This window comes from Oncorhynchus tshawytscha, linkage group LG15 (genome assembly GCF_018296145.1).
Source record: "Oncorhynchus tshawytscha isolate Ot180627B linkage group LG15, Otsh_v2.0, whole genome shotgun sequence".
Classification (NCBI taxonomy): domain Eukaryota; kingdom Metazoa; phylum Chordata; class Actinopteri; order Salmoniformes; family Salmonidae; genus Oncorhynchus; species Oncorhynchus tshawytscha.
Genome location: NC_056443.1, coordinates 24498386 through 24513390, shown reverse-complemented (window position 1 = coordinate 24513390; position 15005 = coordinate 24498386). Strand labels below are relative to the sequence as shown.

General features: G+C 42.3%; 1 protein-coding gene across 4 annotated transcripts in view; it reads left to right on the top strand.

Moving 5' to 3' along the window:
• The window catches only part of LOC112214699 (Kv channel-interacting protein 4), a 250084-nt gene that overhangs the window by 173681 nt on the left and 61398 nt on the right, over nucleotides 1-15005 (top strand). Inside the window, exon 1 of one of the 4 annotated variants that reach the window (XM_024373649.2) lies at nucleotides 12827-13362. The exons of the other annotated variants lie outside the window; for them this stretch is intronic. Within the exon in view, the coding sequence (XP_024229417.1) occupies nucleotides 13251-13362 (112 nt within the window). The 5' untranslated portion in view covers nucleotides 12827-13250. Of the gene's footprint in view, nucleotides 1-12826; nucleotides 13363-15005 lie in introns of those variants that run through there. 4 annotated transcript variants of the gene reach the window in all.

Below are 15005 nucleotides of genomic sequence, written 5' to 3'. Positions count from 1 at the left end.
AATTTACATTATATTTTTAAAAATAAATAAATAAATAGGACATGCAATACAATTACGATTCTAATATTTTGACTTTTCCAGAAGGATTTCTGATTGTCCCTAACCTTTGTAACCAAATTCCGAATATGTCTGTTTAATAAAACAAGCCCAACGGTGTGGTTCCTCCGACTGTGCTACTCTCCCACTGCCACACTGGGTTTAAAAATAGACACACGACACAGCCAGACGCAAACGGCTCATAAGAGTTTACCCGCCTCCCCTTCAGAAGGGGAGACAGTGACTGACAGCACCGTGCCACCAGAGCCCGGCGATGTGACAGCTGATGAGACAAGCCATCTGATATGGTAATCTAGAGATCACCCCCCCAGACGGGAAGTTTAATGATGCCTGATCGATGCCTGATCGTATCCAGTGGTTACAAATGGTCAAAACAACTCAGTGGCACAGCTGTGGAAGCATGTGGGTTATCTCGGTTTTGATCCAGATTTATTTGAATGGTTCATTACATGACAAAAGCTGCTAGCTGCTATAACGTCCTCCACTCCTCTGGGAAGACTTTCCACTAAATGTTGGAACATTGCTGCAGGGACTTGCTTCCATTCAGCCACAAGCATTAGTGAGGTCGGGCACTGATGTTGGGCAATTAGGCCTGGCTCGCAGTCAGCGTCCCAATTTATCCCAAAGCTTTTCGATGGGGTTTAGGTCAGGCCAGTCAAGTTCTTCCACACTGATCTCAACAAACCATTTTTGTATGGACCTCCCTTTGTGCACTGGGGCATTGTCATGCTTAATCAAGAAAGGCCATTCCCCAAACTGTTGCCACAAAGTTATAAGCACAGAATCATATAGCATATGCTGTGGTGTTAAGATTTCCATTCACTGGAACTAAGGGGCCTAGCCTGAACCATGAAAAACAGCCCCAGACCATCATTCCTCCTCCACCGAACTTTACAGTTGGAACTAAGCATTTGGGCAGGTAGCATTCTCCTGGCATCCGCCAAACGCAGATTCATCCGTCAGACTGCCAGATGGTGAAGCGTGATTCATCATTCCAGAGAATGCCTTTCCACTGCTCTAGAGTCCAATGGCAGCGAGCTTCACACCATTCCAGCCGACGCCTGGCATTGCGCATGGTGATCTTAGGCTGCTCGGCCATAGAAACCCATTTCATGAAGCTCCAGACGAACAGTTATTGTGCTAACGTTGCTTCCAGAGGTAGTTTGGAACTCGGTAGTGAGTGTTGCAACTGAGGACAGACTATTTTTACACGCTATGTGCTTCAGCACTCAGTGGTCCCTTTCTGTGATCTTTTGTGGCCTACCACTTTGCTGTTGAGCCATTGTTGCTCCTAGACGTTTCCACTTCCCAATAACAGCACTTACAGTTGACCGGGGTAGCTCTAGCAGGACATACATTTGACGAACTGACTTGTTGGAAAGGTGGTATCCTATGACGTTGCCACGTTGAAAGTCACTGAGCTCTTCAGCAAGGCCGTTCTACTGCCAATGTTTGTCTATGGAGATTGCATGGCTGTGTGCTCTTTTTTTATACACCTGTCAGCAGCAGATGTGGCTGAAATAGCCAAATCCACTCATTTGAAGGGGTGTCCACATACTTTTATGTGTGTTTTTGATTATATAGTAAGGACAGGGGATATTATTGAGAATGTCTTGCATCAAAATAACATTACTAGTACAAGTGTTACAGCTTACTATTAGTTTGTGGAACTATCCATCTATCCTGAGCTCAACCAACTTGATTGTTACATTTATTCTAATAATACATATGAAAAAACAATGTGAGGGGTGCAGTCATGTTAAGTTGCCACTTAACACTTAACAATTAGGCTAAAACCTCCAATGGCATTCCAATTACAGACCACTTGCTTCGTCATAGCAACTACTGACATTGTGTGCTGTACTGATTTTGTGACAGTGATGATTTGAAAGAGTTTTCACTTAGTTTTCACTCGGCAGTGATTCACCAATCACCACGGCAGCACCACTCACCGCCCTTTCCTATCCTTTTACGATATTGTCATCCTGGTAGCATGATGGCAAACTGGCTTCATCATTTGAAAGCAGACATCGGTATAGTATTTGTTTTCTATCAAATACTTAAACCGTAAGATTTAGCTTGCCTGGACTCCCAGATTCCATTGCTTGTGTGTGTATCGTATTGTTTCTTAAGGGAAAACTCATGTGTGTATATAAAGACCATTTATCCAACAGTAACTCTCGTTTCCTTTGCAAAAATATTTTCGTAGGAATAGGTTTTGCTACGGTTTGCGCTGTTGAATACACCTCCATGAAAAGCGAAAACATTCTTGTTGTGCAGAAAGGTGGGTTGATGCACAAAACTAGATGCAAACCACAAATGCACATGGGCATAGGTAGTTATAAGATCTGCCTCGGGAGGGAGACATTTTCACCTTGTATGTGTGTTTCAATGTACCATTTGATAGAACAGTTTCAAGCTTTTGAATCAGCTTTAAAACAAATGACCGCGTTTTAATGAGTATTCAACTCATGGAACAGTTGTTTTTCAAAACTGACATTGGTTTCCGAAAATGAAATAAATATAAGCATTACATTTTGCTTCTGATTTAGGCTAGTTTCAGCGTATTTGTCCATTTGATTCATATTAAAGTTCTCCCCTTCACCGCTTTGAAATGCTGAATCATTTAACTGGGTATAGCTGAATAGAGACCAAAGACGGATGTTATACAAACTCTACAATTTCTTATCATTTTTGTAATGTCTTGGAATATCAGACGTGGAGTGGCAGGCGTATTGCCACTAACGGGAGCACTACATTGAATTATGCCTGACTAGGCAGTCTTTCCACAGACATATAGTTATACAGGATCATTCATCACGGTGCAAGTGGGAGCCACATTAAGTTAATGGGATGTTCTTATTCGTATGCACTCTCATGTCATTTGTTTAATGATGTTTGCATACACCTTTATAATGAGATGGGAGTCTCTGTTAGTGTAAACAAATTGTAACAAAATCTTATCAAAGTCCCTCCGCAAAGAAAACCATTCTGTATCAGAGAAGTTAGAGCAGAGACTATTTGATAGACAATGTACTCACCTGGTGTGTGTCTGCACAGTTAGGCTATGGGCCAGACTACACAATTTGATTGCCCCTCGGCTGATAATAAAGATAATTGCATCTATCCCAAATTGGACCAAGTTAAACAAAGGACCATGTAAAAGAACTGATCTAAACTTTCACTTTGAGCTCCTGCATTTCAAACCGTACATAGAGCTTTTGAATTTCTCCTTGAGATATCTTTCAGAAGTAGTACGTCTCTGCAAGGTCATCCCTTTACAACAGGTCCAACTGGCTTTTGAAGCTGACTCTTAATGGCTTTGTTTAATGGCGTTGGCTCCACATTTAAAATAACCCTTTTAGAACAGGTCATGGGCCATACCGGACTTTGAAAGATATATATATATATTGCCACCTACTGTATCTCACATCTTTAAAATCATTAATCCTGTCTTCTTCACATTCCGGCAAACTAGGGGTTGTTAAAATATTTCATTTGCCGTCTTGCTTGTGCTCATAATTTTGCCATCACCACTTAAAAAGCTATTCATAAATGTCAGAGATGGTACTATCAAGCCATGTCCGTGTATCTTGTCATAAGCAATAACAATATACAGATCTGTTGTTTACATGATGACTAATGATCAGGAGGGGGTAATTCATTGACTTTGTAACCATTGGCTCTCCCAATGTTGGAAATGTCTGGTGTATGCTGGTATGTAGCAGATGACATGCACAGCATGTTGTATGCAGCTAAGTGCTTCACCTCTGGCTGTTGTAATTTGTTTTCAACCCCCTTTCCCCCCCAAAATGTGCATTGAATGTGTAATTTCAACACTTTTACCATCACAAGAACTATCTCCAAAATGTCCATCCTCTTCAGCGGTGAACCCTAGCTTTAGCACAGTGTTTATTGATGAATGTGCTTTAAAATTATTTTTGAGTTTGAGTGTTTTAAAATGTATTTCCCTGCGCACCAGTCCTTTTCTCATGACAGCGGAAATCAGTCATCTAACGTCTAACTTCTATAGTAGCCATCGCCTTAATAAAAAACCATCTACAGACAGCCAGTGTGTAGTCACTGTGTATTTCTCTTGGACGCTCAACGAGATACTCAATGTTTGTTTTTACTCAACGAGATACGCTCAACGAGATACTCAATGTACTCTGTTTTTTCCCCCGCTTGTCTGCTGCCAAATATATCGGATCCATTTTGCAAATCGGCACAGATGGCCCCTGATAACACTCTGCTGGCATCAACCGCTTTACGACAAGGGATTTCTTCACACAATTAACTGAATTATACGAGGAGGAAATATATAGTGGTAGAACATTATTAAAACCAAACAGATAAGGGCCTCCCAAGGACTGCAAGCGGTCTAAGACATTGCAGTACTTGAGGCGTCACTATAGCCCCAGTTCTTGTGGCAGGCCGGGTGACTTTGGTCGCCAATTGGACGGTGTTTCCTCCAACACATTGGTGCAGCTGGCTTACGTGTTAAGATGCTTGTTTCGGAGGATGTATGGCTCTCGACTTTCGCCTCTCCTAAGTCAGTAGGGGAGTTGCAGCGATGGGACAAGACTGTAACTACCAATGCAGCTTCGAGGCAAGTAACACTGAAACATGCATGAGAGCATCAGCTGTTGCGGATGACTGTGTGATCACGCTCTCCGTAGCCGATGTGAGTAAGACCTTTAAACAGGTCCACATACACACTCCTGAACAGGTAACCAATGGTTACCCGGACTATTTGCATTGTGTGCCCCAACCCCTCTTTTACGCTGCTGGTACTCTCTGTTTATCCTATATGCATAGTCACTTTAACTATACATTCATGTACATTCTACCTAAATTGGCCCGACCAACCAGTGCTCCCGCACATTGGCTAACCGGGCTATCTGCATTGTGTCCCACCATTCGCCAACCCCTCTTTTTTTATGCTTCTGCTACTCTCTGTTCATCATATACAGTATGCACAGTCACTTTAACGATACCTACATGTACATACTACCTCAATAAGCCTGACTAACAGGTGTCTGTGTTTAGCCTTGCTACTCTTTTTTTCAAATGTCTTTCTACTGTTGTTTTATTTCTTTACTTACATACACACACACACACACACTTTTTTTTGGCACCATTGGTTAGAGCCTGTAGTAAGTAAGCATTTCACTGTAAGGTTGACAGCTGTTGTATTCGGCACACGTGACAAATAAACTTTGATTTGATATGAAATGATACAAGAATGAAGGTTCATGTTTACTTCTGATATTAATTCTCGATTCAACCCAGTTAGATACAATAATCTGATAGGATTGATTACAATATGACCGGTAATTAAAATCAGGACACGTTATATTGGCCCTACTGTAGGCCTAAATGTTTTTGGAAATGATGAAATCAATGACCTGCCGATCCCTGGGCTGGACGTAGTACCCACCGTTTGTAGACACTTCTTGTCATCTGCATCATATCCATGTTAGACATCTGCACAGCATTACCCAACCATTCGCACCCGACCGTTATGCATGCCTTCTTGAAAGCAGCTAGCCATTTAGATCTTAACCACAAAAACCCCTGGAGAGTTTTAGTGATCAACATCATCAACACAACCAGTGGGTATTTTCTTCCTCGACATTCTCAGCAAACAGATCCATAATACATTACTTTTAGTGATGGGGAGGGATCGATAGTTATATATCAGGGTATTTTGACAATATCACAATATTATTTTTGCTCTAGTTGGCTGTACCTGCACCAAAGTTCCAGTAATTTTCCTTCATAGCTTGTTCTCATCTTCATTTTAAATCGGGAGCCAATGTGTTTTCAGCACTTTTCAGAACCATGCTGCCTGCTTTTGACTAAGGATGGTGGGATAACGGGTCAGAGTCATTGCCGCCATTGACCCGTTTAGTTTGAGTTGTACTGTGTTGAGTCAGTCATCAAGCAGTGTTACTCACCCATTGTGATTGGAGGAAAAGCTTTGGAAGCCGTACATATTTGTCTAAAATATTTGTGGCGCTTGACCTGATCAATTTGACTTTTGTGGGGCTCTCCTCCATCACTGTACGTTGTCTTTTTCTAAAGGCTCTTGGTAGGCTATGTATGTGCTTGTCATCAGCAGAAAATCGATGCTTTGACATTTTTAGAGACCAGACCTCATTGACAGTTGGTCAATAGGACAAACCATGAGCATTGACAACCTTTCTTTGCTTCGGACTCTACCCCTGACTTGAACCAAGGACACTTAGATTGAACACAGATGACACGCATTATACTTCCCTATTTCTTCGCCATGTTCATGATCCCTTCAAGCGATAATTGCCTGAAGGGATTTCCTCTCAGCAATCAGGATTTGCCCACCAAATTCCATGTTTGGACAGACTGTTGCGGGAGCTCACTCGCTATGTCCACTTTCCGCGCTGTTTTTCAGCCACCTCGTATCGTATTCTTGTGGTACCTTGCCTCTGAAGGACGGTAGCCTAGCCTATACTGTAAATGAGAAGGACAAAGCTAGTCCTTCATGTGAAGAGCTTGCCCTCTGTCTTCCATGCAGGATGTCCACAGTAAGGCTTTTGGAACATGTTAACACCCAGGCTAAGACAGATGGAACAGAGGTCAACGTTATCTGCAGCAGCATGCTGCCCTGACTTCAAACCCCTGGCTTTTGTGTGACTGTCCACCTGCAGACAATGCCATTGACTGGCCATTCACTGCCTTTCCAGCTGGGTGTACAACTGATTGGACCCATTGTCCACCTGTATCTGTCGATAGAGCCATGAGGGTTAACAGCCAATAGCAACTCACTGTGTAAATGGTCCAATCAATATCATACCAGTATGTGATGCATGCTATCATTTTAGCTATAGCAGGCTATGTGTTCATTTTGTATCGATACACATATATAAAATATGGCTAAGATGGCATGAAGGGAGTTGAGCACTAACATGTGATGGAGCAAGCCCAGGGCACCCTGTCAACTTGGGTGTTGTGAAAAGAAATCACTGTCACTCGTTTGAGATTAACAATTCTCACAAAAAGCCCTGGGGCTCGATGGCAATAAAAATTAAATGGGCATATGTAACCCATTAGAGTGAGCGATAAGCCTATTGTCAGACCTAAGGGGTCTCGTGCCCTTTTGATGTAGGCATGCGGCATCTGTAGATGTTTACTTGTGTGCATGTGACATTCTCCTTTGTGTGTCTGTGTGTGTGTCTGCAAGATCCAAAGAGGCCATGAAGAAATGTCTCTGCATCGTAAGAGTCCCTCCACCATTCATTGTGAATGCAGCTCCACTAAAGGTAGACTCGGTTCAAAGCTTCTAATTGCCATCCCCTTCACAGGCGATGCCTCTGTAAATATGATGGGCTCATTTTAACGTGCTCCCAGAAAACAACCTAAACACCAAAGCCATATTGCATGCCTGAGCAGACCGCTTCAGGTTTTCGCTAATCTGAGAACACGCAGAATAACTAGTTTTTGCCTGTCCGCCGATCGTCATTGTTTTGATTGATGATGGCTCCTGTCTCCTCTTGGTCCTGTAGATTCGCGGCAGCTCAATGTCTACTCTGGGCTACCTGGCTAGTAGCTAGGTATGCATGGTGGGAAACTAATAAACAAGGAAAGGAACAACAGAAAATGTAATTAATTTCTCCCCCGTGGTGTTCATGTGTGTGTGATTTATCATTCTGGAATCATCTTTGTCTTGGGTTTTGGCATTACGTTAAACGTTAAAGTTCTGCTGCAAAGACATTTGCCCATTGACAAAGACAATCCCACTGGGGTATGGTGCTTATTCATTGATTGCTGCCTTTCCATGATGCTACTTAATGATTGAATTCTGTCGTTGCTATTGCCTGTGCAAAAGGAGCTCCAGCTTCCAGACAGACACACACTGTTGATGTAGTGGACTTTGACTTCTTCCTCTTCCTCCGTGGCCCGGCCTCCAGACTCCTGGTGATAACATCCCCCCCAGCGAATATGGCAGGCCAGGCAGGCTGGAGGGCAGCGAGACAAAGCCATGAGAGAGAAAATATGTAATCTGTTCCAAAAATCTATCTCTCAGCCTGCCATGTAAGACAGAGAAGCAAAAGCCTCGCGTTTGTCAGTGGCACATCGTGCTCCATCATAAGGAATCAGTCTCGGAATGGAGACTGATTCCTCGATGCGGCCGAATGACATTTTCTGACACTGGCACCTCTGGACATGTCGGCAGACAGATGTTGTCGGAAAATGGGAACTATATGGGGACTTGCACTGTTTGATTCTATTCCCACAAAAAAAGGTTTGACCAGATTCACACACATTGCCTGTTCTGTCAGTTGATCATGCCTTCCTTTGGAAAAACAATCAATCAAACATACATACAGTATCTATTTTATGTTAATCTGTAACTATGATGTATGAAGAACACTCTTTCTCTCTCTCTCTTCCCATTGGTGTCTGTCTACCCTCATGTCTTCAATTGTTAATCACTACGGTTACAGCATCCGTATGCACTGGAGAGGTTATGATTGGTCCATTGGCCCCATGTTTTATTCACCATCCATCTATCTCCATTCTGGGGATGTAACCTCCACTGAGAAGATCTTGAAGAAATCTGTCTCTCCCCAGCGGTTCAGTGAATTGACACCATGGTTGACTAGAGATGTGTGCTGGTGACTGAATGACTCACTCCTCCATTGTCCTGTGGGATGATATGATTCTACCTTTACTGATGTGCTGCCAGACTTCATGTGCTGACATCAGAGGTGTGAGTTTGGTGATGTGGGTGTAGGCTATATCAGTCTATCGTGGGTGTGCGAATATATGCGTAGGTCTACATACACCAACATTTTTAGGTAATTGTAGATGACTATGCACATGCAGCTTATGTTGCAGACTCGTAATACACACATTATCTCATCTCGTGACTTTATCCTGGTTGTCTTCTCCTTCAGCTTTGGTGGAGCCCTGTAGTGGCCTGGAGGTTAAGACGTTGGATTTTACGCAACTACAAAAACAATCATGGTGGTTTTGGTGGTCGTTTTGAAAAACTCAAATGTTGGTCTTACCCTATCACATTATTTAAAAGGAGGATGCACATCATTCTGTAGGCGTGTAATCTACTATTCAATTTGCAGTGCAATATTGCTTTTATTTTGTTCTCGTTGATGTTAGCTTGAAATTTTGCCGTCAGTAAAAAAACAACATTCCCATCTCCAGTGAGAACCCAGCTATGTTGAACTTTGGTAGCGAGCTACATACTGCATTTTACACCTGTAACACAGATTACCCTTCATATGTCCTTAGTATCTCTCCTGCAATAACACACATCTGATCTTTGAGATCCCTTACTCCCAGGGGCCTTTTAGAGTGATATTTAGTGACATAGCACTGTGAATGAGACGCTTACCAATAAACGATCACAAGGCCAGAGGCCATTTTCATGAAATACAGTATGTTGGTGAATTGTTTTATTTTTTTTATTGCACTATGCTAAATTATTCATGCGAGGAGAAGATGAAAATATTGTTTTCATTTGTCCTTGAATTTACATTCTGTGTAAGAGCTGTGTAAACTTGAGCAAAATGTAAATGAAAATGGGTATCAATGTTTCTTTATGGGGGACTTGCGGTACCAGATGTAACGAAGGTGTTATCAGTCAAGCTGTTATCCACAAAAGGAAAGGAAAGGATGGTTCAGTGGGTGGATGGAGAATAGCTCAGAAGAATTCCTAAACCAGTCGGTGGTATTATGAACAGTTCTTTTAGCAGACCGGTAGGTGGTGGTATGATCACTGGCTTTTATCTTCTCGAGTTAGTGCACACCCCTTCCCTCAGTCCCATTTGATATGATAGGGCAATCAATTAGCTTTTTATGCTTTTTGGCACAGGTTCCAGATTCAAATGAAGTCTCCTTCCAAGCTACAGTTCAGTTAGACAGGGGCTTAAACCATTAACACTAGAGTCCTTAATTCAAATCAAATGTTATTTGTCACGTGCGCCGAATACAACAGACCTTACAGTGAAATGTTTACTTACAAGCCCTTAACCAACAGTGCAGTTTTAAGAAGAATAAGTGTTAAGTAAAAAATAGATAAGTAAAAAAAAACAATAATAATTATCATTAAAGAGCAGCAGTAAATATAACAGTAGCGAGGCTATATACAGGGGGTACTGGTACAGAGTCAATGTGCGGGGGCATCTGTTAGTCGAGGTAATTGAGGTAATATGTACATGTAGGTAGAGTTAAAGTGACTATGCATTGGTAATAAACAGAGTAGCAGCAGCGTAAAAGAGGGGAAGGGGGGGGGAGCACAATGCAAATAGTCTGGGTAGCCATTTGATTAGCTGTTCAGGAGTCTTATGGCTTGGGGGGTAGAAGCTGGAAGCCCTTTGGACCTAGACTTGGCTCTACGGTACCGCTTGCTGTGCGGTAACAAAGTGATACCCCGTCTCTGTTTTGGTCAAAAGCTGTGGGATGAGCCAGGAGAAATGTAACGAATCTCAAATTCATAGACAAAGCTATGGATGCAAGGACTGACCATCCAGGAGATGAACATTATAATTTAAACCATGTGTTGATGCTATACAGTGTTTGTTAATGTTTACATTGTTTATAAACATTGGAGTTAAACAAGTTTATATGTTGGGTTCTGATGGGGTACGACAGTTGAACCAAGCTCACGAGGCGTTTATAAGTTATGTCATTCATTTATAAGTCCCAAAATGTATGTAGCAACTAAGGATTCTAGCTTTGTGTTACAATTAAGCACCGAAATGGAAGCTGCTATTAGTATGTAGATTGAAGTTTCCACTTTCCTAATTGACTATTTTAATCTGTGTTGTTGTTGTCCCTGTAGCTTTCCATCGCCCTTTCAAATGGACTCTTTCTCATTATTACCATGTGATGTGATCAATTAGTGCTCCCATGGGAAACAATGTATTTATTAGGCCCGGGACAATAATGGCATCGCAATATTTTTTCATGGCAAAAATGTAAACACAAACTGTTTGTGTGCTATAGATTGGAAAATAAATAAATGTGACTCTGGATGACAACATAATGATGTTTGTTTCCAACATTAGGGCTGTTTTCCTAATGAGTATTGCAGTACTGATTTTGTCCCAGCCCTAGTATTTATGTAAATATACAACTGACCCAGTAGCCAATAGTTGTGCTCCAACCCAATTTAGACCACTACCCCCAGAATGTTGCCTACTTTTCTTCATGGGGCGGCAGGGTAGCCTAGTGGTTAGAGCGTTGGACTAGTAACCAGAAGGTTGCAAGTTCAAATCCCTGAGCTGACAAGGTACAAATCTGTCGTTCTGCCCCTGAACAGGCAGTTAACCCACTGTTCCTAGGCCGTCATTGAAAATAAGAATTTGTTCTTAACTGACTTGCCTAGTAAAATAAAAAAATTAAAAATTAATAATGCCAGAAAACTGTACTATGTGTTCATATGACTCACTAGCCTAGTGTCCATTGCAGATTGACCTGATTTGTTGATTGTCCCTTTTGGGGTAATTTAATATTTACACTCAGTGTAGAAAACATTAGGAACACCTCCCTAATATTGAGATGCATTCCACTTTGCCCTCAATTTGGCGGGGTATGGACTCTACAAGGTGTTAAAAGTGTTCCACAGGGATGCTGGCCCATGTTGACTCTAATGAATCCCACAGTTGTGTCAAGTTGGCTGGATGTCCTTTGGGTGATGGACCATTCTTCATACACACGGGAAACTGTTGAGTGTGAAAAACCCAGCAGCGTTGCAGTTCTTGACACACTTAAACCAGTGTGCCTGGCACCTACTACCATACCTCGTTCAAAGGCACTTACATCTTTTGTCTTGCCCATTCATCTTCTGAAAGGCATACACAATCCATATCTATTGTCTCAAGTCTTAAAAATCCTTCTTTAAATCGGTCTCCTCCCCTTCATTTATACTGATTGAAATGGATTTAATATGTGGCATCGATCAGGGATCATAGCTTTCACCTGGTCAGTCTATGTCATGGAAAGAGCAGGTGTTCCTAATTTGTACACTCAGTTTAAGTACGCAGTGTGTGAGACTGTAACCTTTAGTACCACTGAAAAATAGGGGTAGGGTGGTAGAGAATCAAATGACCATAAATGTAATAAGAAACCTTAGGTGCTGGCTTAAGACCCGTAGCAACCACTACAGTATGTCCGGTCAGAACAAGGATGAGCCGGATGTCCAGGTTAAGGGGAGTTTAATTGAAGAATATGTCCACATTCACACACACATATCACACACACATCTGACCACTCATGGTTCATATAACTGAGAATCATGTCCAGTGAGAACTGACATAAACTATGTGGTCGTTTAGATGCACAATTAAACATCAGACGTACATGTACAGGGATTCAGTCCACAGGAGGAAAAGTTCAGCAGGAAGGAAAACTGTGGAAGTGCTCTTCAGCATGGGGAAAGCACGTTTCTGACCACACAGCGTGCTGGGGTCAGACACTAACTGAAACTGAAGTCCCGGGAATCAAGGCAACTGATGTGGTTGAAGGAGATGTGGTTATAAGTATTTGGCGTGAGTTTGACAAAAAAGACACTAACAAAAGTGGGGGACCTCTGAATAGGAGACTAAGCTGCCCGACCAGAACTAACCATAAAGGATGGCTAGAATCAGCTGACCGAAGCTGGCCGTTTGGACTGAAGCTGGCCATTTTAACAACCACAGCTCCTCTCTCTACCTCCCTCCCTCTTGCTCTTTTATTCCCTCCCTCCTCTGCCTCTTTCCCGTCTCAGAGAGCGCTACTGTCAGAGGGAACATAGTTAATTCTCTCCTCATCCGTAGCGCTCACATACACTAATCTCCCTTGACAGAGAGAGATACATAGACAAAGAGAGTGAAAGAGAAAGAGGCACACTTTAAACACTTCAGGAGCCACGTTATGTTTTTGGCACCCTTGCACCATTCTCTTACTTCTTAGCAACTCTGTGGGACATTTCCTGTATGCCTCTAGCAGACTTTCTGGGACTCTAAGGCAGACGTCTTCTCCTCATCCACCGTTCAGCTTCCATCCCACCCTGTCTGGATTTGGGGAGTGAGCAGGCGTGTGGGTAGGTGCGACGGAGGTGGAGAGGGCGCGGGGGAACTGGAGCACAGGGGACGCAGATCCCGAGCGCGAGGAGGCTGGGTCGGGGGCCAGAGCTGGGGCATGGTGGAGGCATGCTGAACGCGTTGTGGGAGACTGAGGGGCTGCAGGCGGTGGGAATCGTGGTGCTGGTGTGTGCCTCGCTCAAGCTGCTGCATCTGCTGGGACTCATCAACTTCTCAGAGGGTAAGAGATGAACAGAAACAGAGAGAGAAAGGTGAGCGAGACTGAGAGATGGAGAGCGAAGAGCGAGCGAGGGGCTGGGAATAGTTTGGGGGAGTTTGAATTGTAGTATATGCAAGAGTGATATGTCCATTGGTGGTTCTCCTAACTTGATTATACTCTGTTGTAATTTGCTTGGATAAGTTCCTATATGTAACATGTTTTGTACTGTATTTATAGTATATTGCTTTGGAAACATTGTCACTCCTTTCTTGCAAATAAGGCTTGAATTTGGAGTTGTGTCTTAGAGGGCAGTTTGTGAAACTGAGAACAGGAATGGCAATACAGCACAGAGAGAGAGAGAGAGAGAGAGAGAGACGGGGTCAACTACTGTGTTAATTGAGGAGTTTCGGGAAGTGACTGAGGGATCCAGAACTCAGAAAGATGAGCTAGGGGGCGTACATGAAGGGAGCATTAAGCGACACTGCATCAAAGGTAGCCGGGGAAGCTATGGGTGCTGGAGGCTTAGGCAACTGAGAGACATTAAATAATCGCCAATTGTGCTTTATATTGGCCTACAGGCCAAGTTAGATTTGTGTCACTAAGTCATTCAGCATTTTAGGTTTCTCATCTCTAGTCCTAGAGTAGGGGGGAGTGGGTTAAGTTGAACCAAATGGTTAGTTGAGTCGCCCCTTGTTTTTAAAAAACCATACACCAAATGTATAATTTGACCAAATTTTTAGGAAGAGGTCATCATTTCAAGGAGTCTGTGAAGGAAGAAACCAAATGAATGTATTGTGTTAGAGGTTTTATGATACTTGTATCTAAACCGAAGTAGATACTTTTAAGATGGTTTTAAATATCAGTTGGGGTCTCTATACACCTCAATATGAGGTCCTAAACCTAGCATGAAAGTGCATCCTTGTAGCTGTGTGGGATAATATAGTCTAAATGTTTGCCTTTGGGTAAATTGAGCCAATGGCTATGGGGTAAGTTTAGCCAAAGGCAAGTTGAGTGTAATTGAAGGCATTATTGCTGGGATATGAGGTAACAACAGGGCCTAGCCTATGTTAAAAGTGTTTTTAAAAAGTGCAAGTTGTTTGTTAGGTGTAAAGCCTGTGTTAAAATATACTTAGAGTGATTAAAAAGGCAAAAACGTGATTTATGATTGTGTTGAATTTTGTTTGGGAAATAAAGACAGTTAGTGGTAATATTTCATTCAGTACAGAAATGTGTAGGCCCCGCAACAGACCTTGCCCCTATGCACAACTTACCTCATACACTGGGTAAGTTGTGCCAAGATACCACTTTATTTGGACAAGTTATGTAATGTTTACATGAATTCTGATTATTTCCAGGGATACACAACATCCTGAAATATATTTACAGAATGTATTCAATCCCCTTGACTTTTTTCCACATTTTGTTGTGCTATTGTCACGCCCTGACCATAGAGGGCCCTTGGTTCTCTATGGTGTTTAGATCAGAGCGTGACTAGGGGGGTGTTCTAGTCTTTTCATTTCTAATGTGTCTACTTTGAAGAATCTCAAATATAAAATATATTTTGATTTGTTTAACACTTTTTTTTGGTTACTACATGATTCCATATATGTGTTATTTTTATAGTTTCGATGTCTTCCCTATTATTCTACAATGTAGAAAATAGC